The sequence below is a fragment of the Chiloscyllium plagiosum genome, unplaced genomic scaffold, assembly GCF_037043375.1.
Source record: "Chiloscyllium plagiosum isolate Xiang-an unplaced genomic scaffold, Cpla_swu_hap1 HiC_scaffold_5, whole genome shotgun sequence".
Classification (NCBI taxonomy): domain Eukaryota; kingdom Metazoa; phylum Chordata; class Chondrichthyes; order Orectolobiformes; family Hemiscylliidae; genus Chiloscyllium; species Chiloscyllium plagiosum.
In genome coordinates, this window is record NW_028270143.1 from 120,642,327 (window position 1) to 120,666,434 (window position 24,108).

At 41.7% G+C, this 24,108-nt stretch overlaps 1 protein-coding gene across 4 annotated transcripts in view; it reads right to left on the reverse strand.

Moving 5' to 3' along the window:
* xylb (xylulokinase homolog (H. influenzae)) overlaps positions 1–24,108 on the reverse strand; it is a 296,035-nt gene that overhangs the window by 217,920 nt on the left and 54,007 nt on the right. For all 4 annotated transcript variants that reach the window (XM_043690787.2, XM_087987599.1, XM_087987601.1 and 1 more), the window contains exons 12-15: positions 14,536–14,651; positions 13,333–13,448; positions 10,360–10,433; positions 6,953–7,049 (exon numbers count right to left, since the gene is read on the reverse strand). In XM_043690787.2, coding sequence (XP_043546722.2) covers positions 6,953–7,049; positions 10,360–10,433; positions 13,333–13,448; positions 14,536–14,651 — 403 coding nt within the window. The remainder of the gene's footprint in view (positions 1–6,952; positions 7,050–10,359; positions 10,434–13,332; positions 13,449–14,535; positions 14,652–24,108) is intronic.

Genomic DNA, 24,108 nt, shown 5'->3' on the forward strand with positions numbered 1-24,108 from the left:
TCTATCAGGTCACCCTCAATCTCCTGCACTCCAGTGAAAGCAAACCCAGTCCATCCAACCTTGCTTGTGGCCTACATGTGGCCTAACTAAAGTTCTATAAGTTAGTTTTAAAGACGGTCTTAAAGGAGAAAAGAAATGGGGGTGGTAGCAGCGGAGAGGAATAGGAAGTCAATTCCACAGCTTTTAGATTGGTCGGCTGAAGGCCCAGTCACCAATGATGAGGTGAACAAAAGTGGAGATGTACAAAGATCAAAATGGGAAGAATGAAGAATTAGGGTCATGGAGATATGCAGTATGGCATCAGAACCTACGGTCCAACTCGTCCATGCCGCCAGATATCCCAACCCAATCTAGTCCCACCTGCCAGCACCCGGCCCATATCCCACCAAACCCTTCCTATTCATATACCCATCCAAATGCCTTTTAAATGTTGTAACTGTACCAGCCTCCACCACTTCTTCTGACAGCTCATTCCATACATGGACCATGCATGCGTGAAAAGGTTGCCCTTTCAGTCTCTTTTATATCTTTCCCCTCTCACACTGAACCTATGCCCTCTAGTTCTGGACTCCTCCACCCCAAGGGAAAGACCTTGTCTGCATATGCTATCCATGCCCCTCCTGATTTTATAAACCTCTATAAGGTCACCCCTCAGCTTCCGATGTTATAGGGAAAACAGACCCAACCTATTCAATCTCTCCCTACAGCTTAAACCCTCCAACTCTGGCAACATCCTTGTAAATCTTTTCTGAACCCTTTCAAGTTTCACAATTTATGGAAGGTTGAAGGCTGGAGGATATTATAGAGGTTATAAATGGAAAATAAGCCTGGAGGGATTTGACATGAGGATGAGAATTCTAAAATTAAGTTGTTGAGGAACCAATGTAGCTCAGTGAGAACAGAGTTGATTCATTAAGGAGGCTTTTGAGAGTTAGGATATGAGCTATGGCATTTGCGATTAGCTTCAGTTTTTACAGAGTGGAAGACCAGAGTCTGGCCAGAACGGCATTCAAATAGTTCAGTTATAAATTTAACAAATCCACTGAGAGGGATTTCAGCAGCTGATGGGCTGAGTTGTAGTGGAGCTGAGCAGGATTAGATGGTGGACATAGACTGATCTTGGTACTAATGGTGAGTATATAGTCACAGAAGCTCAACTAAGCATCAAATAGGACACTAAGGTTGGATATAGTCAGCTTCAGTCTGTAATAGTAGCCAGAAGAAGGAATAGAATCTATGATTCAGGAACAATAAATTGTGATGGGAACCAAAGAGGATGGCTCCCTATCCATCCTAAACGCATACTAGGGATCCTTTGACTACAAGTTGTACTTCAATTTTTGTAACAGAAACATACAAACAGTTGAGCTTGTATCTACACACACAATAACCAAACATTTACACAAGATGACAGATTATCAAGCTGACATGCTGACAAAGAAAGAAACTGAACTGCTTTGGATGGTATAAATAGTTTGAAGCCTCAATGGTCTTTCACTGCACCCTTCTGGTAGACTGAAGCTATTGCATTTCTGTGCTGACTGGAATAATTGTATTCATCCCATGTTACTTAGTTTTTTTTGAGTATCCATCACATTTTGATGGTTTATTAATTTTAATTAATGTGGCCTCTCCAGCGATTGGAGATGACAGCAAGGACATTTGGGGCTGGTGACAAAGTCCTCCAGCAATCGAAGGTGACGGTGGCAAGAACACAACTCCTTCCTGCAATGGATGAAAGATCTCGGGGTGTGGCTACGCCCAAGTGCCTGCATGAGTGGTTCAAAACACCTTTATGGAGATAAGACTTAGACTTCGAATTCTGGACATTTTTCTTACCTTTTGGTTTTCTTTTATTTCTGCTGATTGTCTTGAGATTCTGGTTTTGTAACCAAGATGGAGCTAGAGAATAGCGACCCAGTACACTTTTCACTGTACTCATGTATTGCTATTCTTGAGTACAGGTGACAATAAAATCTACTTCTAAATCTAAATCTGATTGCAGTCTGAGGGTCAGGAAGTCAAGGATCCAATTACAGAGTGAGGAGCAGAGTCTTAGGTCTCAGATTTTGGAGATGATTTTTGTTGTAATTATGATGTTGATGGCAGAGCTGAAGTCAATAAATAGGAGTCTGACATAAATGTCCTCAGTTAAAAATCACACAAGACCAGGTTATAGTCCAACAGGTTGATTTGGAAGCACGAGCCTTCAGAGCGCTGCTCTTTCATCGGGTGGTTGTGGAGAATAAGATTGTGGAGAATAATCTTATTCTCCAAACCACCTGATGAAGGAGCAGCGCTCTGAAGGCTCGTGCTTCCAAATCAACCTGTTGGACTATAACCTGGTTTTGTGTGATTTTTAACTTTGTACACTCCAGTCCAACACCGACGTCTCTAAGTCATAAGTGTCCTTGTTATCCAGATGTTCCAAGGATGAATGTGAGGCCAGAGAGATGGTGTCTGCCATAACCCTATTGTGACAGTGGGCAGATCAAGGCAATGTGGGAGGCTGGAGGTGATGTGTGTTATTACTAACCCCTCAAAGTACTTCATTGATATTTGTAAACCAATACCTGCCTGTCCACACTATTTCTATGATCTTGCTGAAGCAAAAAATCTATTTGTTTAAACCCTGCAAGTGGTAACTAAATACTTACTACAAAAGTAGGTTACATGCTATAAATCCTGCAGTGAGTAATTCACATCCTGTCTCCCCACAGACCATCTACAAGGAACAAGTCAGGAGTACGATGGAATACTTGCTAATTGTCTGGATGAGTGCAACGCCTACAACACTCAAGAAACTTGACACCATCCAGAACAAAGGAGCCTATTTGATTGGCACCACAAACTGATGCTCAGTAGCAGCAGTATAACATCTACAAGATACATGGATTCACCAAGATTACGTTGACAGTATATTCCAAACCCATGACCACTACCTCAAAGGAAAAGGGCAGCAGATACATGGGAACACCACCACCTGAACGTTCCCCGTCATTCGTCATCCAGATTTGGAAATATATTGCCATTCCCTCAGTTTTTTTGGGTCAAAATCCTAAGTGTCCCTCTAAAGACACTGTGAATATAACTACACCAAATGGATTGCAGCATTTCAAGGTAGCAGCTCACCACCACTCTCTCTGTGGCAACTAGTGGTGGACAATAAATACTGACCCAGCTAGAGAATTCCAAATGCCATGAGTGAATAAAACAACTTCACACCTTTTTTTTATGATTGAGTCTGCACAACGTGAATTAGCTAAGTGGTTGTTTGAGTTGATACAACTAGCTCTAAATGAGGTAAAGCTTTTCCCCATACACTTTGAAAGATTCTACATTCATTAAGACCATACAAAACCTACACATTGAGAGCAATAATATATTCATGTGGTCCTTAGAAATTTTCACTTTTTTCACCAACATGCTCCTTTAAGGTGTAATTTGTACGATGTCACTAAATCATTGCAATCTTGTCTGAATCTTGTCTGAATCTGCATTCATCAAACTCTAAACCCATAGCAACTTGTGCTATGGGTTTAGAGATATACAACATGGAAGTAGAACCTTTGGTCCAACTCCTCCATGCTAACCAGATATCCGAAATTAATACAATCCCATTTGCTAGCATTTGGCTTGTATTCCTCTTAACCCGTGGTATTCATGTACCCATCCAGATGCATTTTACATGAATTCCAAAGTCTAGAGATACTTGAAAACAGACAGCAAAGGCAGCTGCTGTGCAGGTTACTGCTGGTCAGCTTCAAGACACCATGAGTGCTCAAATAGATGGCAATGCTTTGGGATTCCCTTTACAACCAGCCCTTGCTAATACGTTTGTTTGGATACCACAAGATACACACCTTCGATGGAAAGAGCACAAAACTCCTACCGCATGGCTACCTTTGATGTGTAAATGATACATTTGCGAATTTGAATCCACAGTTGACAGCGTCCTGGCCACCAGCCCAAAGTGTAACCTTAATATTGAGATACGTCATATCAAAACTCTCCTGCACAATAACAAAACTCTGATCAAATCATCACTCAAAAGTCAAGAAGGGCCTATGCCCACTACCTTTGGCCCTAAGCAGTACCCAGTCTACTGCAGAGTACCCGGGATGGGTACTCAAAAATTGGAACAACAGGTTCAGCTAGCTGACCCACACTGTTTTTATGCAGTAAATCCATTAGTGGTTTTCTCCATTAACAGGATGCTGTGTCAGATCAAAACATATTTTGCCTATGACATAAATAAATAATAATATACAAATTTCAGTACCACTGTGATGCCAGATATGTAAGCCACCTGTCCTAATGACTAGTGGACCATATCCAACAACTTGTTCTGATCAAAGGAGGCAGCATGCCTCAACCACCCCACACATATAAGTGTCAGAAAAGTATATCCACAATTGGGAGAGGTTCTTCCATTGGAAACCATTTACCAAACAATCCTGGCTGTGAAAATAGTTACATCAGAACCAATTTAAGATCATCAGTCAGCTTGTAGTGTGATGAATTTGCATGTGCTAGAAGCTTTAGATGCAAATACATAGGATGCTGTTTAATGTATATATGTTGTATCTCGTTCAAAAAAATGGGTTATGGAGACAGCCAATTCATGGCACCACCCTGGCCAAAAGAGTCTATCTGCCTGGCCTGAGAATTAAGATTGACAGGTAACTGTTGTTGTTGCATCTCTAAATGAATGATGATCCAACCGATCAGTATCCTCTTCTCATGCTGTCTAAAATGATGTCCCTTTATACAGGTCTATTTCTTGCATCCTAATTCTGATAAGTGCAAAATGGGACACTTCAACCTCCTGTTTCCTTTTAGCTGTGTTTAAACTCTTGTTCAAAACAGCAATTGTTTAAAATCCAGACTATGAAATTTTCTGCTGACAAGATAAGAGGAGACCCATGTTTCCCCGGTGCAACTTGTAATAAAAAAGATAAAAGAATTTTGTGGAATATAATACAACTAATGATTTTAGAAAGAATTGCGTCATTGCAAATGTGTGATTGTAAGTGCTAGTTCAAAGGCCTTATTTAGCAATTATTATGGTGGAATAGAAGTTGGTTGAAATTACACCATACAGGATCCACTGTCTTCAGCTATTGCTTACTTCAGCCAAAAAGGACCATGATCTGATGAACTTCCCCTTGAGTGCAGATTAATGATGAGGTACGTGGATGAGTTAACAGCTTTCTTAACGCTTGTTCCCACTTTACTGGGGATCTGCTCCAGTGGGAGCAATGACAGCCAGCCCTTACTCCCATGCTTCATGTAAAATAATGTTTTTTGTTTGCAAAAAATCTGGACATTGACCTGTCATGGTATGTGTAAAGCTGCACTCCCTTGACAACTACTCAAGCCCTAGCTGTACACTGATCTTGTGGCCACCTTCCACCAACCACTGCACTCTGGACACCTAAGCCCAACAGGCAGGCCCTGCAACCAATTCTCAAAGTGTGTAGGACAGAAAACACTGCATTATCAATTCTTCACTCAATCACATACAATACAATTAACACATCCATTTTGTTTGCAGCCTCAGTTGGAAATTTTCCAAAATATTAACACTGGGTCAGAAAATCTTGGCCAGTAAATTAATAAGTAGAATAGCTTTATAAACTTCATTGCAACATAAAATATATTGTTACACTGTAAGTCAGGTTAAGTTTCATCCAAGCTTTAAGATTCTCTGCCTTTCTAAATATCATCAAATCAACTTTAGGCCACGTCTGTTCAAATGAACATTAAACATTCCACACTAACAAAGTATAAGGTTTCCACAATGTCCTAGACGATATTCTGCCCTCCACTGATCAAAAGCCCAGAAGCACAAATCAATCTCATTTTAGAAACTATGCATTGGGGTGTTAAACACAGTTCTGGTTCAACCACACCAAGCTAAGACAATTCAGATGACTCAGGCAGGGCCAGCAAACAGATGTAACAAAACAAAGAACCAAGGACACTGAAGATCTGAAACCAAACAGAAGTTGCTGGTGAAACTCAGCTGGTCTAGCATCGTATGTAGGGAGAAAGTTGAGTTGATGTTTCGAGTCTGGTGACTCTTTATCAGAACTAATAGCAGCTAGGAAAAAGTGGAACGCATAACTGAGCCCCATGTGGATACTCATGGCCATACCTTTAATCTGAAGAAAGTGAGAGTTCTTAAAGGAGAAGTTGTTCAAATGAGGATGAGCTCAGCCAGGCAGGTGTTGGATAGGAATGGTTCAGGCCTTCTTTCCAGGCAGAAACGGAATGGTACAAGTAATAACCCCCTACCTCTTTCATATCACTCTCTCTCTGTCTGGGTTCCATCACCACCTATCAACTGACCTCTTCCCCCACTCACCACCGCATCTCCCACCCCCCTCCCACATCCAAGCTCCCCACAACTTCGTCTTCAACAGGGCGGCACAGTGGCACAGTGGTTAGCACTACTGCCTCACAGCGCCAGAGACCCGGGTTCAACTCCCACCTCGGGGAACTGTCTGTGTGGAGTTTGCACATTCTCCCCGTGTCTGCGTGGGTTTGCTCCGGTTTCCTCTCACAGTCCAAAGATGTACAGGTTAGGTGAATTGGCTGTACTAAATTGCCTGTAGTGTTAGGTCAAGGATTAAATGTGGGGAATGGGTCTGGCTGGGTTGCTCTTCGGAGGGTCGCTGTGGACTTGTTGAGCCAAAGGGCCTGTTTCCACACTGTAAGTAATCTAATCATAAATATCACCTTTTCCTAGCTGTTATCAGTTCGGATGAACAGCCGTCGGACTTGAAACATTAACTCTGCTTTTCCCCCACAGATACTGCCAGACCTGCTGAATTTTGCCAGCAAATTGTTTTTGTGACAGACAGGCATGTTCTGGCTGCTTGCAAAGTTTGTGAAAACTTTTAAATAAACATGGAGCTCTTGATCATCTTACATCATTCTTACTTACAGACTTTGAAGCCCAGCTTCTCAGCATATGCCCTTTTAGCAAGCATCTGTCCCTCTATTACTGCCCGGACCTCCACATCATTTGGAAACTCTGAAACCTACAATGGACAAAGAGTAAAACCACTTGAAAGGGAAATTTTTGAATAATTTGGTATAATTCTTAAAGGATATACAAAGCAGCATTGATAAAAGCAAAGTGGTTGATGTCGTGTATTTGGATTTCCAGAACGGATCTGATAAGATGCCACATAAAAGTTGATTGTACAAGGTAGGAGCTTAAAGGATGGCATGGATTGAGGATTAATGTAGGGAAGGGTGAGGTCATGCAATTTAGGGTGAGGATGAATCAAAAGGTTGACTTTCTCTTAAAATGGAGAGAGAACGCCAAACAAAAAGTATAGGACACTGGGATTTGGATGTTCTTGTGCATGAAATACAAACAATTACAATACAGCTGCAGCCAGTAATGAAGAAAGCAAACTGAATTTTTCCTTTAAAGCTAGGTTGGTTGGAATTTAAAATAGGGAAGTCTTGTTACAAATACAAAAACGAAATTGCTGGAGAAACTCAGCAGATCTGGAAGGGTCTATGTTCAATCAATTAATCCTCCTCTTATAATCTTAAACTCACTCGCACTGGAACTAATCTTGCGATTACATATTTTTAGAGTCCTGCTTTTTTAATTTCCTTCCTTACATCGTTTTTGGTAGCGTTCCTTGCTCAAAGTCAAGTAATTTCTTCAATATAACTAGTAAGTTTGTTTTTAAATTTTAAGCTGTTTTAACTAATTTCAGTTTCTCACAAACCAATGCACTTACAGTTTTCCCATGATACCACTCTTTACTTTTTAGTTACATTTAACCCAGCTGCTGAGTAACCCTGAGCAGATTTTTTTTATTGAATTCAATTTCCTCCATCAGCAATGAGTTTCCGGATTAATAATCTAGTGATAATACTACTAGGCCATCACCTCCCAGACTATTTCTGGTTCTCCTCTCACACAATGCGGATTTAAGAATGGGAAATCATGTTTCACAAATCTAATACCCTATTGAGGATATTACGAGCAGAGACAGCAAGGTGAAACCAATCAATGTGGTTTATTTGGATTTTCAGAAATCTTTCCATGAAGTCTCACACAAGAGGTTAGTAAACAAAGTTAAAATGCCTGGTCCTGGGGTAATACACTAGCATGGATTAAGGATTATTTATCAGACAGAAAGCAGAGAGTGGGAATAAATGAATCATTTTCAGGTGGACGGTGTGATGAGTCAGGTACAGCAAGAATCAGTTCCTATGCCCTAGCTGTTCACAAGTCATATCAATAGTTTAGATGATTGGTTGGTGGGGGGGAGGGGACAGTTGTAATAGTTTCAAGTTTGCAGATGATACAAACTTTAATGAGAATTTGAATTGTAGAGAAAATGCAAAAGGCTTTAGTGGATTTAGACAGTCTGAGTGAATGGATAAGAACGTGGCAGACTGAATATGATGTGGTTAAGTGTAGTATTATCCACCTTAATAGGAAGAGTAAAGGTACAAAATATTTCTTAAGTGGTGGGACTTTAGAAAATGTTGATGTCCAAAAGGACCTACATGTCCTTGTTCATAAATCACTGAAATTTAACATGCAGGTGCAGCAAGCTATTTAGAAGGCAAAAAGTATTTCAGAAGAAGATTTGAGTACAGGAGCAAATAAGTCTTGCTTCAATTGTATAGAGCACTGATGAGATTCCACATGGAGTATTGTGTGCATTTCTGGTCTCCTTACCAAGAAAAGAATACACTTGTCATGGCTGGATGCAATTGAGGTTCATTAGACCGATTCCTGGGACTGTCCAATGAGAAAAGATTAAGGAAACTAGGACTGTATTCTTTGAAGTTTAGAAGAATAACAGGCAATTTTACAGAAACTATAAAAAATCCTAAAGTGATATCCAGTGTAGATGTAGAAAGGATTGTTCCCACAAGACCATGAGAATTAGGAACTGGAGTAGATCATGTGGCCCCTTGAGCCTATTCCGACATTCAATAGGATCATGGCTGACCTGACATTCCTCACGTCCACTTTCCTGCAATTTCCTCGTAGTCCTTGACTTCCTGACTAATCAACACTCTGTCTAACTTAGCCTTAAATATGCACAAAGATTCCACCCCCACACCTCTCTGTGGCAAGGAGTTCCAAAGACTCTCAACCATCCGAGAGAAGAAATTCCTCCTCATCCTGGTCTTAAATTGGCACTCTTTAATCTGAGATTTTACACTCTGGTCCTAGACTCTCACATGAGGGGAAACATCCTCTCACCCTGTAAAGCCCTTAAGAATCCTATATGTTTCAATGAGGTCTTCTTTCATTCTTCTAAACTCCTGTGAGTGGAGTCTCAACCTGTTTAGCCTTTGCTGGTAAGACAATCCCTCCATATCTGGGATCATCCTAGTGAACCTTCTCTGAACTGTCTCCTATTAAATTATACTTTTTCATAAACAAGAGGACCAAAACCTCTCACAGTACTTCATATGGTCTCAGCAGCACCTTATACAGTTGCAGTAAAACTTCCCTATTCTTATACTCCAACCCCCTTGAAATAAGAGTCAGCATTCCATTAGCCTGCCTGCTTATCTATGTGCTAGCTTTCTGTCTTTCATGTACAAGTACCCTCAAGTCCCTTTGTATTACAGCTTTTTGCCGTTTAAATGATATTTGTCTTTTGTTCTCTCTTCCAAAATGATCATCTGGCTATGGGGGTTTCGAACCTAGGGACACAGTCTCAGAATAAAAGGAAAACCATTTAGGACGGAAATGAAGAGGAATGTCTTCACTCAGAGGGTGGAGAGTTAACTTCAAGACTGGTTTCTAGTTACTAATGAAATTGAAGGATATGGGACTAGCATAGTAACAGAGCATTGGGGTAAATGGTGAGCCATGATCGAGAATGGCAGAGCCGGCCTGAGGGGCTGACTGACCTACTTTTGCTATGTTGCTAAGTTAGTGGTGCTTCAGGTCACTTCTGTACACTTGATCATCCACAGAAATATGATCCTACCATTCTTGCAAATTACACAAAAACTGAAATCAACGCACAACTGCATCTCTTCTAAATACATTAAATCTACAGGACCTTGCGTTTTCAATTTATTATTAAATAGATAGTCAAACTTTGACAATAGTGAACAAGTTTCCACTTGAATATAATAGCTCTAATGAATTAATGAACATGTCAGAAATCATTTTGGAAAATAACTTTATGTAGCCCACGCAGCCAGTCACTTTGGACTCTCGGCTAGTAGCTTTATCGTTGAGAGGTACTCTGGATGGCCTATTGCATTTTCTCTTGCATATTGTTTTCAACAGTACAGCATATACATTAAGGTCTAAGACAAATGAAAATCTATTTTGATCATACTTACTCTACAGTTTTTGGCATTGAATCGATGAATACCTACTACAGCTGGGGTGATCTCCATCACATCAAAATAAAATCCTTGAAAAACAAAAACACAACGTACAAATAATAAGAAAACATCTTCAATTAAAACTCAATCATTTAATATTGATTAGGGAGATATGGATGAATCCTGCACTGGGCTTCTCTAGCATTTCTTCTCCTGCCTAGATACATTCTGGGCACGGTGGTACAGTGGTTAGCACTGGTGCCTCACAGTGCTAGAGACCCGGGTTCATTTCCTGCCTCAGGCGACTGACTGTGTGGAGTTTGCACATTCTTCCTGTGTCTGCGTGGGTTTCCTCCGGGTGCTCCGGTTTCCTCCCACAGTCCAAAAATGTGCAGGTTAGGTGAATTGGCCATGCTAAATTGCCCATGGTGTTAGGTGTAAGGGAATGGGTCTGGGTGGGTTGCACTTTGGTGGGTCGGTGTGGACTTGTTGGGCTGAAGGGCCTGTTTCCACACTGTAAGTAATCTAATCTAATTGCTGCATTAGGAGGAATTCAAATATTTTGGTGAACTGGAATCCCACACTTTCAACTTACTTTGAAAATGGTAATTAATCTAGTACAGCAGGGCAACTTAAATAAATCGAAGAACCAAATCACTTAACAAAGGGACAAATGTTTTATCATTTATCCTTCCCTCTGCTTTATTAATTGTGAGGATTCTTTATTCAGACTCATCACTAGACGTCTGCCTTCCTACTCTCTTGCTGCCATCTTTGCCTTAAATCCCGATTGGATAAGCATACAATTAACTACAGTGTCCCTTTCAAAGTTCTCCAAAAGTCCATTATTCATCATTGCCTCTCTCCAAGCAGCAACTTTAACTGTAGCATCCTCATCAACTTTCCCACTCAATGCTCCCACTAAGTGAGGTGGCGGGGGTGGGTTAATTTTGTTCATTCTGTGGTTTTGGCTGCAGTAGGTGAGTCGAGAGTGTGGTGCTGAAAAAGCACAGCAGCTCAGGCAGCATCCAAGGAGCAGGAGAATCGAAGTTTCAGACTTAAGCCCTTCATCAGGAAAGGTGATAATAGGTAGGTGATGATGAGCATTGTCTGTAGTTCAGGAGGTGAGAGTTTGTTTGTTCTATGGCATAGGACATGGGGACAAGTATTGTCTAACAAACATGACACTTACTCAATAAGATTGAGACCATCTGATCAACTGCCTTGACCACATCTCTTCACCCATAAAAATCAAATTTTCCCCATTCCCTAGACCTGAACATCTTAGAGTCATAGAGTCATAGAGATGTACAGTATGGAAACAGACCCTTCGGTCCAACGCGTCCATGCCGACCAGATATCCCAACCCAATCTAGTCCCACCTGCCAGCACCCAGCCCATATCCCTCCAAACCCTTCCTATTCATATACCCATCCAAATGCCCCTTAACTGTTGCAATTGTATCAGCCTCCACCACTTCCTCAGCTCATTCCACACACGTACCACCCTCTGTGTGAAAAAGTTGCCCCTTAGGTCTCTTTTATATCTTTCCCCTCTCACGCTAAACCTATGCCCTCTAGTTCTGGACTCCCCGACCCCAGGCAAAATACTTTGTCTATTTATCCTATTCATGCCCCTCATAACTTTGTAAACCTCTATAAGGTCACCCTTCAGCCTCCGACGCTCCAGGGCAAACAGCCCCAGCCTGTTCAGCCTCTCCCTATAGATCAGATCCTCCAACCCTGGCAACATCCTTGTAAATCTTTTCTGAACCCTTTCAAGTTTCACAACATCTTTCCAATAGGAAGGAGAGCAGAATTGCACACAATATTCCAATAGTGTCCTAACCAATGTCCTGTACAGCAGCAACATGACCTCCCAACTCCTATACTCAATACTCTGACCAATAAAGGAAAGCATACCAAACGCCTTCTTCACTATCCTATCTACCTGCGACTCCACTTTCAAGAAGCGATGAACCTGCACTCCAAGGTCTCTTTGTTCAGCAACACTCCCTAGGACCTTACCAACAAGTGTATAAGTCCTGCTAAGACTTGCTTTCCCAAAATGCAGCACCTCACATTTATCTGAATTAAACTCCATCTGCTATTTCTCAGCCCATTGGCCCATCTGGTCAAGATCCTGTTGTAATCTGAGGTAACTCTCTTTGCTGTCCAATACACCTCCAATTTTGGTGTGAACTGCAAACTTACTAACTGTACCTCTTATGCTCGCATCCAAATCGTTTATCTTCTGTAGTTTCTCTTCCATCTCCTCCTTGCACACTATGGTTAACATGTCCATGAGATCCATCTCCTGCTCACTCATATTCCAACTACAATGCTGACCATTCAACGCCTTTTTGATCAGTGTATCAGCTGGTAGAGTACATGATTCCTTCTCTCCCTCACTATTTAAAAACTGGCTTCAAATGACATCTTCAGTGAATGTGACCACAGTGCACTTTACTCACTCATTTTTGTTAAACTCTCTCTAGTATTACGTGATCAACTACATTATCCTTCTTCAAGATCTCTCTTCCACCATCTAGCTCAACTTGACAATTCTTAACAATCTATTCGTAAGCAGAGTATCATGACTGAATCATACAGTATGATGAGCATCATATTGTTACTCTGGACTGTTATATGGAGTTCTCCTTGGCCCTCTGCCATTCTTGTCAACATAGCCCCATAACAACATCACCTGAGGAAATTGGGTTCATTTCTACATTTATGCTATTAGTGCACAGTTGAACAACATCACCCATTGCCAATTGCCCAAAACATCAGCTTCGTTGAACCTCTCTACTACGTCTCATACAAATGTTTGACTTTCATCCAATAATGGATGAACCTACAACTCCATTAGTGAAACATTGGGAAAATAGAAGCTACCATCTTGGGAAGATAGCTCTACTTGTTAAAAAAAATGTTATATGCAGTCTCTCATAGTTTATGGAATTCCTGTGCACATTCTCTATTTTACCTAAATTTCCATTATTTCCAGGACAAGTGGTTTTCAGCGCTTTCGCAAATTCATCCCATGAACGAGAAGCACTCTCATCACGGACCTTCTCTCTCGTCAAGGAGCCATTCTTAAAACTAGAAATATGGCACTGGGTTAGATGAGGACACAAATAATGCTTCTTTTGCATTAAGATTTGTTTAATTTGTTTAAAACACTTTTTTATAGGTTTCTCGTACACTATTGACTGAATCCCGAAAATGTCATAATATACATATACTTGTCTCCACCGTCTCTATAATACTGAAGCATTGTGAAAGAAAATTTCATATACAAGTTCACACATGTAATACATAATGGTAGAAAATTAAAATAGAAATCACATCTATAGAGGTTGAACATAAACTACTCAATGGGTTTAGGAATAAGGTCTTAATACAGGTTAGGATGAACAACATAAAAGTAATTATATTCCTTTAAAGATGCATATAATAAAGGGAAGTAGAAAGAACACTGCATACACACATCGATAACAACATAGTGCCAAGATGAAAAGGATATTATTTACTCTCATGGGTCGCCATTGGTGGGAGGCTGCCTAGAAATATGGGTGGTTACCTTAACAATCTGTCTTTACTTTTTGTTTTAGATGATTATAATAGTTTTTTAGCTTTGATTCTACTATTAGAGGAAAACGTTGTGTCAATGTCATGGTGGCCTGAGTTTCTTGAAAAGACAATGTCATAATATGTGGAAAGAAAGCAGAGTTAATGTTTGGGTCCAGTGACCCTTCTGCAGAACCCTTCTGTTCTCTGGACCTGAGACATTAACTCTCCTCTCTCTTCACAGATGCTGCCAAACCTAGTGAGTTTCTCAAGCAATTTTCCAGCACCTGCCATTCTTCTGGATTTTTCTTCAGTCTCTTAAAGTGTTTGATTAACCATTATATTTAGGTCCTAGAGTATGATCAGATTAAATGGAGTGTTTGAAAGCATACAAGAGTGTTTTGCTATCTTACTGTCAAATGACTTATGCCCTGAGTCTGGTAATGGTAATTTGGTTAATCAAAAATCAACATCCATTAACCTTAAATACTTGCACAACTAGTTCACTCTCTGAACTATGGTGCAACAGTTAACCTGCACAAAATCTTAAATAAGACGAAAAGAGAATAAATAAACATATAGGTCTATTCATGTTTCTATTTTAAATACTATCTCTTACCATATGAGTGCCATGTAGGCACTGCTATCAACAGGATTACAGAAGATGTGTCCCTCTAAGGTGGGTTTCGGATCCTGAATCCAGAGAAAGGCAGTATCGCTTGTCCCCAGGCTTACCTGGAAAATTCAAAAAAAGCCTAATGTAAGCAACTGCCAATTTCAAGATAAAGGAAAATGGTTTACAAGTCATGTTTTCGGAATATAATCAAAATGAACACGATGTTCTGTGTTTTCTCAAAATCAGTTTGGTACAAATAAGTTTATGCAACACATTAAGGGAGGTAGTATCAGTTTCCTTTTTAAAAACAAACTGAATAAGTCCAAAAAACTAGGTAAACATTAACAACAACAAAAACAGAAATTGCTGGAAAAACTCAGCAGGTCTGGCATCATCTGTGAAAAGAAATCAGAGCTAATGTTTGAGGTCCAGTTACCCTTCTTCAGAACTGCCCCCATTTACGGATTGACCAAATTTCAGAACACAGTAAAGACTGGTTTCCAAATGAACCTAGTCTGCTCCTGCAGAAAAATCCCAAACTGACCCATCTCTCAAGGAGGTCTTTAACTAGCCTAATGGTGAATGAGAAGATTTACAGGATGGTAACTGGAAGTTGTCACATTTGCTGATCCAATTTGTTGCCCCACGTTCCTCTGTTCCTTTCCTGCTCTGGTAGGACAAAAAAAACCTCCTGTCCCCGTCTTATAGATCATAGAACAATACAGCGCAGAACAGGCCCTTCGGCCCTCGATGCTGCGCCGACCTGTGAACTAATCTAAGCCCATGCTCCTACACTATCCCATCATTATCCATGTGCTTACCAAGGATTATTTAAATCTCCCTAATGTGGCTGAGTTAACTACATTGGCAGGCAGGGTATTCCACACCCTTACCATTCTCTGAGTAAACAACCTGCCTCTGATATCTGTCTTAAATCTATCATTCTCAATTTATAGTTATGCCCCCTTGTACAAGCTGACATCAGCATCTTAGGAAAAAGGCTCTCACTGCCTACCCTATCTAATCCTCTGATCATCTTGTATGTCTCTATCAAATCCCCGCTTAGCCTTCTTCGTTCCAATGAGAATAGGTTCAAGTCTCTCAGCCTTTCCTCATAAGACTTTTCCTCCAGACCAGGCAACATCCTGGTAAATCTCCTTTGCACCTTCTCCAATCCTTCCACATCCTTCCTGTAATGGGGCGACCAGAACTGTATACAATATTCCAAATGTGGCCACACTAGCATTTTGTATAATTGCAGTGAAGTAACACTCTATCAATAAAACCTAACACACCGTGTGCCTTCTTAACACCACTACCAACCTGGGTGGCAACTTTCAAGGATCTATTTACATGAACACCAAGATCCCTCTGCCCATCCACATGACCAAGAAACTTTCCATTGGCCCCATATCTGTCTTCCTATTATTCTTCTCAAAGTGCATCACCTCACATTTAGCTGCATTGAAATCCATTTGCCACCTTTCAGCCCAATTCTGCAGTTTATCCAAGTTCCCCTGCAATTTGCAACATTCTTCCACACTGTCCACTACTCCACCGACTTTAGTGTCATCTGCAAACTTACTAACCCATCCACCTATGTCTGCATCTAAGTCATTTATAAAAATGACAAACGGCAGTGGTCCCAAAACAGATCCTTGTGGCACACCACTAGGAACCGGACTCCAGGCTGAATATTTTCCATCAACCACCACTCACTGCCTTCTTACAAAAAAACAGTTTCTAATCCAAAATGCTAAATCATCCTCAATCCCATGCCTCTGCATTTCCCCAACAGCCTACCATGTGGAGCCTTATCAAAGGCTTTTCTGACATCTACTGCCCTACCCTCATCCACATGCTTGGTCACCTTCTCAAAATACTCAATGAGGTTTGTGAGACATGACCTGCCCTTGACGAAAATATGCTGACTATATGCAGTCAAGTTGTTGCTTGCTAGATGATTATAAATCATATCTCTTATAATCCTTTCCAAATCCTTTTGAACCTGTTCTCATTGGAACGAAGAAGGCTAAGCGGGGATTTGATAGAGACATACAAGGTGATCAGAGGATTAGATAGGGTAGACAGTGAGAGCCTTTTTCCTAACTTGCTGGTCTATAGTTACTTGGGTCATCTCTCCTGCCCTTCTTGAACAAGGGCACATTTGCAATCCTCCAGTCCTCTGGTACTCAACCTGAAGACAATGACGACTCAAAGATCAAAGCTAAAGGATCCAACACTCCTCCCTAGCTTTCCAGAGAATCCTCGGATAAATCCCATCCGGCCCAGGGGACTTGTCTAGTTTCGCTCCTTCTAGAATTGATAACATCTCTTCCTTACTAACCTCGATCTTTTCTTGTCTATTATCTCGTATCTCATTCTTCTCCTCTACAATATTCTCCTTTTCCTGAGTGAAAACAGATGAAAAATATTTGCTTAGCACCTCTCTGATCTCCACGGGGTCCACACACAATTTCCCACTTCGCTCTTTGACTGGCCCTATTCCTACCCTAGTCATCCTTTTAATCCTCACATATCTATAGAAAGCTTTAGGGTTCTCCTTTATTCTACCCGCTAAAGACTACTCATATCCTCTCTTTGCTCTTCTTAACTCTCTCTTTAAATCCTTCCTAGCTAATCTGTAACTCTCCATCGCCTCATCTGAACCATCTCATCTCATCATCACATAAGCCACCTTCTTCCATTGAACAAGAGGTGCAATTTCTGTAGTAAACCACAGTTCCCTTACCTTATCACTTCCTCCCTGACAGACAGGGACATACCTATCAAAGACACGCAATACTTCTTAAACCAGCTCAACATTTTGATTATCTGCATCCCCTGCATTTTGCTACCCAATTCTATGCATCCTAAGTCTTGCCTATTCGCATTATAATTGCCCCTGCCCCATCGATAACTCTTGCCCTGTGGCATGTACTTATCCCTTTCCATCGCTAAACTAAACATAACTGAACAATGGTCACTCTCTCCAAAGTACTCACCTACCAGTAAGTCAAACACATGGCCTGGTTCATTACCAAGCACCAGATCCAGTGTGGCCTCCTCTCTTGTCGGTTATTTAACATACTGTGTCAGGAAACCCTCCTGCACACATTGGACAAAAACTGATCCATCCGACGTACTAGAGTTATAGCATTTCCAATCAATGTTGGGGAAGTTAAAGTCGCCCATAATGACCACCCTGTTCCTTTCACTTCTACCGAGAATCATTTTGCTGATCCTCTCCTCCACATCCCTGGGACTCTGCAGTGGCCTATAAAAAACTCCCAGCTGAGTGATCTCTCCTCTCCTGTTTGTAACTTCAGCCCATACTACCTCAGTGACGAGTCCTCGTCAAAGTTCTTTCAGCCACCATTATACTGTCCTTGACGAACAAGGCCACACCTCCCCCTCTTTTACCGCCTTCCCTCTTCTTAATGGAACCTGCAACATCCATTCTTGACCCTGCTCTATCCATGTTTCCGAAATGGTCACAACATCAAAGTCCCAGGTACCTATCGATGCTGCAAGCTTACCTTTTAAAATTGTAAGATATTCCAGTAGCATCCATCTGCACCACTGAATCCCCACAGTTTGGAAAAAGGCTATTCAGCCCACCCTACTCACATGTAACCCTGCGTTTCCCATGGCTAATCCACCAAGCCTGTACATCCGTGGATATTACAGACAATTTACCATAGCCAACCCACCTACCCTGTACATCTTTGGACTTTGGGAGAAAACCCACGCAGACACAGAAGAATGTGCACACTCTACACAGGTAATCGTTCGAGGGTGGCTGTATGGAGTAAGCAACTTCACAACTCACTTATGGCAGAGCTTAATTGGTAATTTTTTTTTAAATCAGTTCAGTAAATAGTAAATATTTTATATTAAAGCAAAAATAGTGTTCTCTCTTGTTCATTCTTGGGATGTAGGTGTTGATTGCTAAGCCACTATTTATTGCCTATCTCTAGTTGCCCTTGAGAAGGTGAGTGGCATTCTTGAATGTGATAGCTCTTGGGGTGTAAGGACAGTGATTCTGGTATTTTGACCAAACCAAAGTGAAAGAATAAGAATACAGTTCCAAGTGAAGATGGTCTGAAGCTTGAAAGGGAACCTACATAGAGTCATCGACTCTTCCCATCCAGCTCTCATGCCCATCTCCTTCTAGATGGTAGAGATTGAGGTTTTGGAAGGCTCTGATGAGTTCCAGCAAAGCATCTTGCAGATGGCATATACTACTACCATTGTGCATCAATGGTGGAAGATGTGCCATTGGAATTGGTTGCTTTGTCCAGAATGCTGTCAAACCTCTCAACTATTGCTGCGCACATCCAGGACATGGAGAGCATTTCATCACAACCCTGACTAGTGCCTTGTACATGGTGGACAGGCACTGGGGAGACAAAAAGTGAGTATTTTACCAAGAATTTGTAACGTTTGATCTGTTCTTGTAACCACAGAACTTAAATGACTGATCCAGTTCAGTTGCTGGTCAATTGTAAGACCCAAGACATCAACTACAGAGGGTTCAGTGAGGGCATAGGTACTGAACATCAAGTGATGATGAGTAGATTCTCTCTTGCTTGGGATGGCCAATGCCTGGCACCCGTATGGTGCAAATGCTACCTGCTACTTCTCAGCACAAGCCTGAACATTGTCTAGGTTTTGCTACACATGAACATGAGCTGTTTCAGTGTGTGAGGAGTTGCAATCATCAGTTAACAACCTCCCTTCTGACGTCACAATAGAGGGGAAGTCATTGAAGATAATTAGGCCTAGGATACTCCTCAGGAACTCTTGCAGCACTATCCATAAACTGAGATGATTAACCTCTAACAACCACAAAAAATATTCCTTGGTGCTAGCTATGACTCCAATTAATGAAGAATTTTCACCAATTCCCAGTGACTGCAGTTTTGCTCGGATTCCTTATGTAACATACTCAGTCAAACACTACTTTGTCATCAAGGTCAGTTACTCTCACTACATCTTTGGAAGTCAAGTTCTTTTGTCCACATTTGGACAAATGATGTAATGAGATCAGTGGTTGAATGACCCTGGCAGAACTAAGAGAGCATCAGTGAGCAGATTATTGCTGAGCAAATGTCACTTGATAGCACTGTCAATGGACCAGCACTTTTATTAATTTATTGTAGCTACATGTGCCAAGACAGAGATTCATAGAGATGTACAGCATGGAAACAGACACTTCAGTCCAACCTGTCCATGCCGACCAGATATCCCAACCCAATCTAGTCCCACCTGCCAGCACCCGGCCCATATCCCTCCAAACCCTTCCTATTCATATAACCATCCAAATGCCTCTTAACTGTTGCAATTGTATCAGCCTCCACCACTTCCTCTGGCAGCTCATTCCATACACGTACCACCCTCTGCGTGACAAGGTTGCCCCTTAGGTCTCTTTTATATCTTTCCCCTCTCACCCTAAACCTATGTCCTCTAGTTCTGGACTCCCCAACCTCAGGGAAAAGGCCTTGTCTATTTATCCTATCCATGCCCCTCATAATTTTGTAAACCTCTATAAGGTCACCCCTCAGCCTCCGATGCTCCAGGGAAAACAGCCCCAGCCTCTTCAGCCTCTCCCCATAGCTCAAATCCTCCAACCCTGGCAACATTCCTGTAAATCTTTTCTGAACCCTTTCAAGTTTCACAACATCTTTCCAATAGGAAGGAGAGCAAAATTGCACGCAATATTCCAACAGTGGCCTAACCAATGTCCTGTACAGCCGCAACATGACCTCCCAACTCCTGTACTCAATACTCTGACCAATAAAGGAAAGCATACCAAACGCCTTCTTCACTATCCTATCTACCTGCGACTCAACTTTCAAGGAGCGATGAACCTGCACTACAAGGTCTCTTTGTTCAGCAACACTCCCTAGGACCTTACCATTAAGTGTATAAGTCCTGCTAAGATTTGCTTTCCCAAAACGCAGCACCTCGCATTTCTCTGAATTAAACTCCATCTGCCACTTCTCAGCCCATTGGCCCAACTGGTCAAGATCCTGTTGTAATCTGATGTAACCCTCTTCACTGTCCACTACACCTCCAATTTAGGTGTCATCTGCAAACTTACTAACTGTACCTCTTATGCTCACATCCAAATCATTTATGTAAATGGCAAAAAGTAGAGGACGCAGTACCGATCCTTGTGGCACTCCACTGGTCACAGGCCCCGAGTCTGAAAAACAACCCTCCATCACCACCCTCTGTCCTCTACCTTCTGTATCCAAATGGCTAGTTCTCCCTGTATTCCATGAGATCTAACCTTGCTCATCAGTCTCCCATGTCGAATGCCTTACTGAAGTCCATAGAGATCACATCTACTGCTCTGCCCTCATCAATCTTCCTTGTTACTCCTTCAACAATCAAATTTGTGAGACATGATTTCCCATGCACAAAGCCATGTTGACCTTCCCGAATCAGTCCTTTCCTCTCCAAATACATGTACATCCTGTCCCTCAGGATTCCCTCCAACAGCATGCCCATCACTGAGGTCTGGCTCACTGGTCTATTGTTCCCTGGCTTGTCTTTATCGCTCTTTTTAAACAGTGGCACCACGTTTGCCAACCTCCACTCTTCCAGCACCTCACCTGTGACTATCGATAATACAAATATCTCAGCAAGAGGCCCAGCAATCACTTCTCTAGCTTCCCACAGAGTTGTAGGGTACACCTGATCAGGTCCTGGGGATTTATCCACCTTTAACCGTTTCAAGACATCCAGCACTTCCTCCTCTGTAATCTGGACATTTTGCAAGATGTCACCATCTATTTCCCTACAGTCTATATCTTCCATATCCTTTTCCACAGTAAATACTGATGCAAAATATTCATTTAATATCTCCCCCATTTTCTGTGGCTCCACACAAAGGCTGCCTTGCTGATCTTTGAGGGGCCCTATTCTCTCCCTAGTTACTCTTTTGTCCTTAATATATTTGAAAAAACCCTTTGGATTCTCCTTAATTCTATTTGTCAAAGCTATCTCATGTCCCCTTTTTGCCCTCCTGATTTCCCTCTTAAGTATACTCCTACTTCCTTTATACTCTTCTAAGGATTCCCTCGATCTATCCTGTCTATACCTGACATATGCTTCCTTCTTTTTCTTAACCAAACCCTCAATTTCTTTAATCATCCAGCATTCCCTATACCTACCAGCCTTCCCTTTCACCCTGACAGGAAATACTTTCTCCAGATTCTTGTTATCTCATTTCTGAAGGTTTCCCATTTTCCAGCCATCCCTTTACCTGCGAACATCTGCCTCCAATCAGCTTTCGAAAGCTCTTGCCTAATACCATCAAAATTGGCCTTTCTCCAATTGAGGACTTCAACTTTTAGAGCTGGTCTATCCTTTTCCATCATTATTTTAAAACAAATAGAATTATGGTCGCTGGCCCCAAAGTGCTTTCCCACTGACACTCAGTCACCTGCCCTGCCTTATTTCCCAAGAGTAGGTCTAGTTTTGCACCTTCTCTAGTCGGTACATTCACATACTGAATCAGAAAATTGTCTGTACGCATTTAAGAAATTCCTCTCCATCTAAACCTTTAACACTATGGCAGTCCCAGTCAATGTTTGGAAAGTTAAAATCCCCTAACATAACTACCCTATTATTCTTACAGATAGCTGAGATCTCCTTACAAGTTTGTTTCTCAATTTCCCTCTGACTATTAGGGGGTCTATAATACAATCCCAATAAGGTGATCATCCCTTTCTTATTTCTCAGTTCCATCCAAATAACTTTCCTGGATGTATTTCCAGGAATATCCTCCCTCAGCACAACTGTAATGCTAACCCTTATCAAAAATGCCACTCCCCCTCCTCTCTTGCTTCCCTTTCTATCCTTCCTGTAGTATTTGTATCCTGGAACATTAAGTAGCCAGTCCTGCCCATCCCTGAGGAGAAAGTGAGGACTGCAGATGCTGGAGATCAGAGCTGAAAATGTGTTGCTGGAAAAGCGCAGCAGGTCAGGCAGCATCCAAGGAACAGGAGAATCCTGTTCAGGAACAGGATTCCTGAAGAAGGGCTTATGCCCGAAACGTCGATTCTCCTGCTCCTTGGATGCTGCCTGACCTGCTGCGCTTTTCCAGCAACACATTTTCAGCTCTGCCCATCCCTGAGCCATGTTTCTGTAATTGTTATGATATCCCAGTCCCATGTTCCTAACCATGCCCTGACTTCATCTGCCTTCCCTGTTAGGCCCCTTGCATTGAAATAAATGCAGTTTAATTTATTAGTCCTACCTTGTCCCTACCTGCCCTGTTTGACTCACTTCTGTTCTCAACTGTACCAGTCTCAGATTGATCTCTTTCCTCACTATCTCCCTGGGTCCCACCACCCCCCACCTTACTAGTTTAAATCCTCCCAAGCAGTTCTAGCAAATTTCCTTGCCAGTATATTAGTTCCCTTCCAGTTTAGGTGCAATCCGTCCTTCTTGTACAGGTCACTTCTGCCCCAAAAGAGATTCCAATGATCCAAAAATATGAATCCTTCTCCCATACACCAGCTCCTCAGCCATGCATTCATCTGCTCTATCCTCCTATTCCTACCCTCACTAGCTCGTAGCACTGGGAGTAATCCAGATATTACTACCCTTGAGGACCTCCTTTTTAAATTTCAGCCTAACTCTCTGTAATCTCCCTTCAGAATCTCAACCTTTTCCCTTCCTATGTCATTGGTTCCAATGTGGACAATGATCTCTTGCTAACCCCTCTCCCCCGTGCATCCTCTCTGAGACATCCTTGATCCCGGCACCAGGGAAACAACACACCATTCTGCTTTTTCTCTGCTGGCCACAAAAACATCTGTCTGTCCCTCGGACTACAGAATCCCCTCACACAATTGATCTTTTGGAAGCCGTCGTATCCCTCGTTGCATTAGAGCCAGTCTCAATACCAGAAGCTTGGCTGTTCGTGCTACGTTCCCCTGAGAATCCATCACCCCCTACATTTTCCAAAACAGCATACCTGTTTGAAATGGGTATATCCACAAAAGACTCCTGCACTAGCTGCCTACCTCTTTTACCCTTCCTGGAGTTAACCCATCTATGTGACTGCATCTGAGATTTTCCCCCTTTCCTATAGCTGCCATCCATCACATACTGTTGCTGTTGCAAATTCCTCATGGCTTCTATCTGTCTCTCCAACCGATCCACTCAATCTGATAAGATTCGCATCCAACAGCATTTATGGCAGATATAATCCACAGTAACCCTTAAACTCTTTAAACTCCAACATCTGACAAGACATACATATCACTGCAAAAGCCATTTTTGCTCCCTCACAATCTACAGACCCAGAAAATATTATTCCTCTACAAAATCAGGTTAAATTAATAGCTATGGCTTATATTTTAAGTTTAATCAAGAGACTTATCTCCAAAAACATATAATCCAGAAAGAACCCACTGTCCTCACTAATACAGCCTCTCTCTTGGACAGACTTAAAACAACAATTAACTTATCTGATTCTGTGTTGTGAGCTTCACCCAAAACGGTTCCCCCAAGACTAGTTGTGAAATTCACTGTTTGTTAATTTTCCCAGATGCA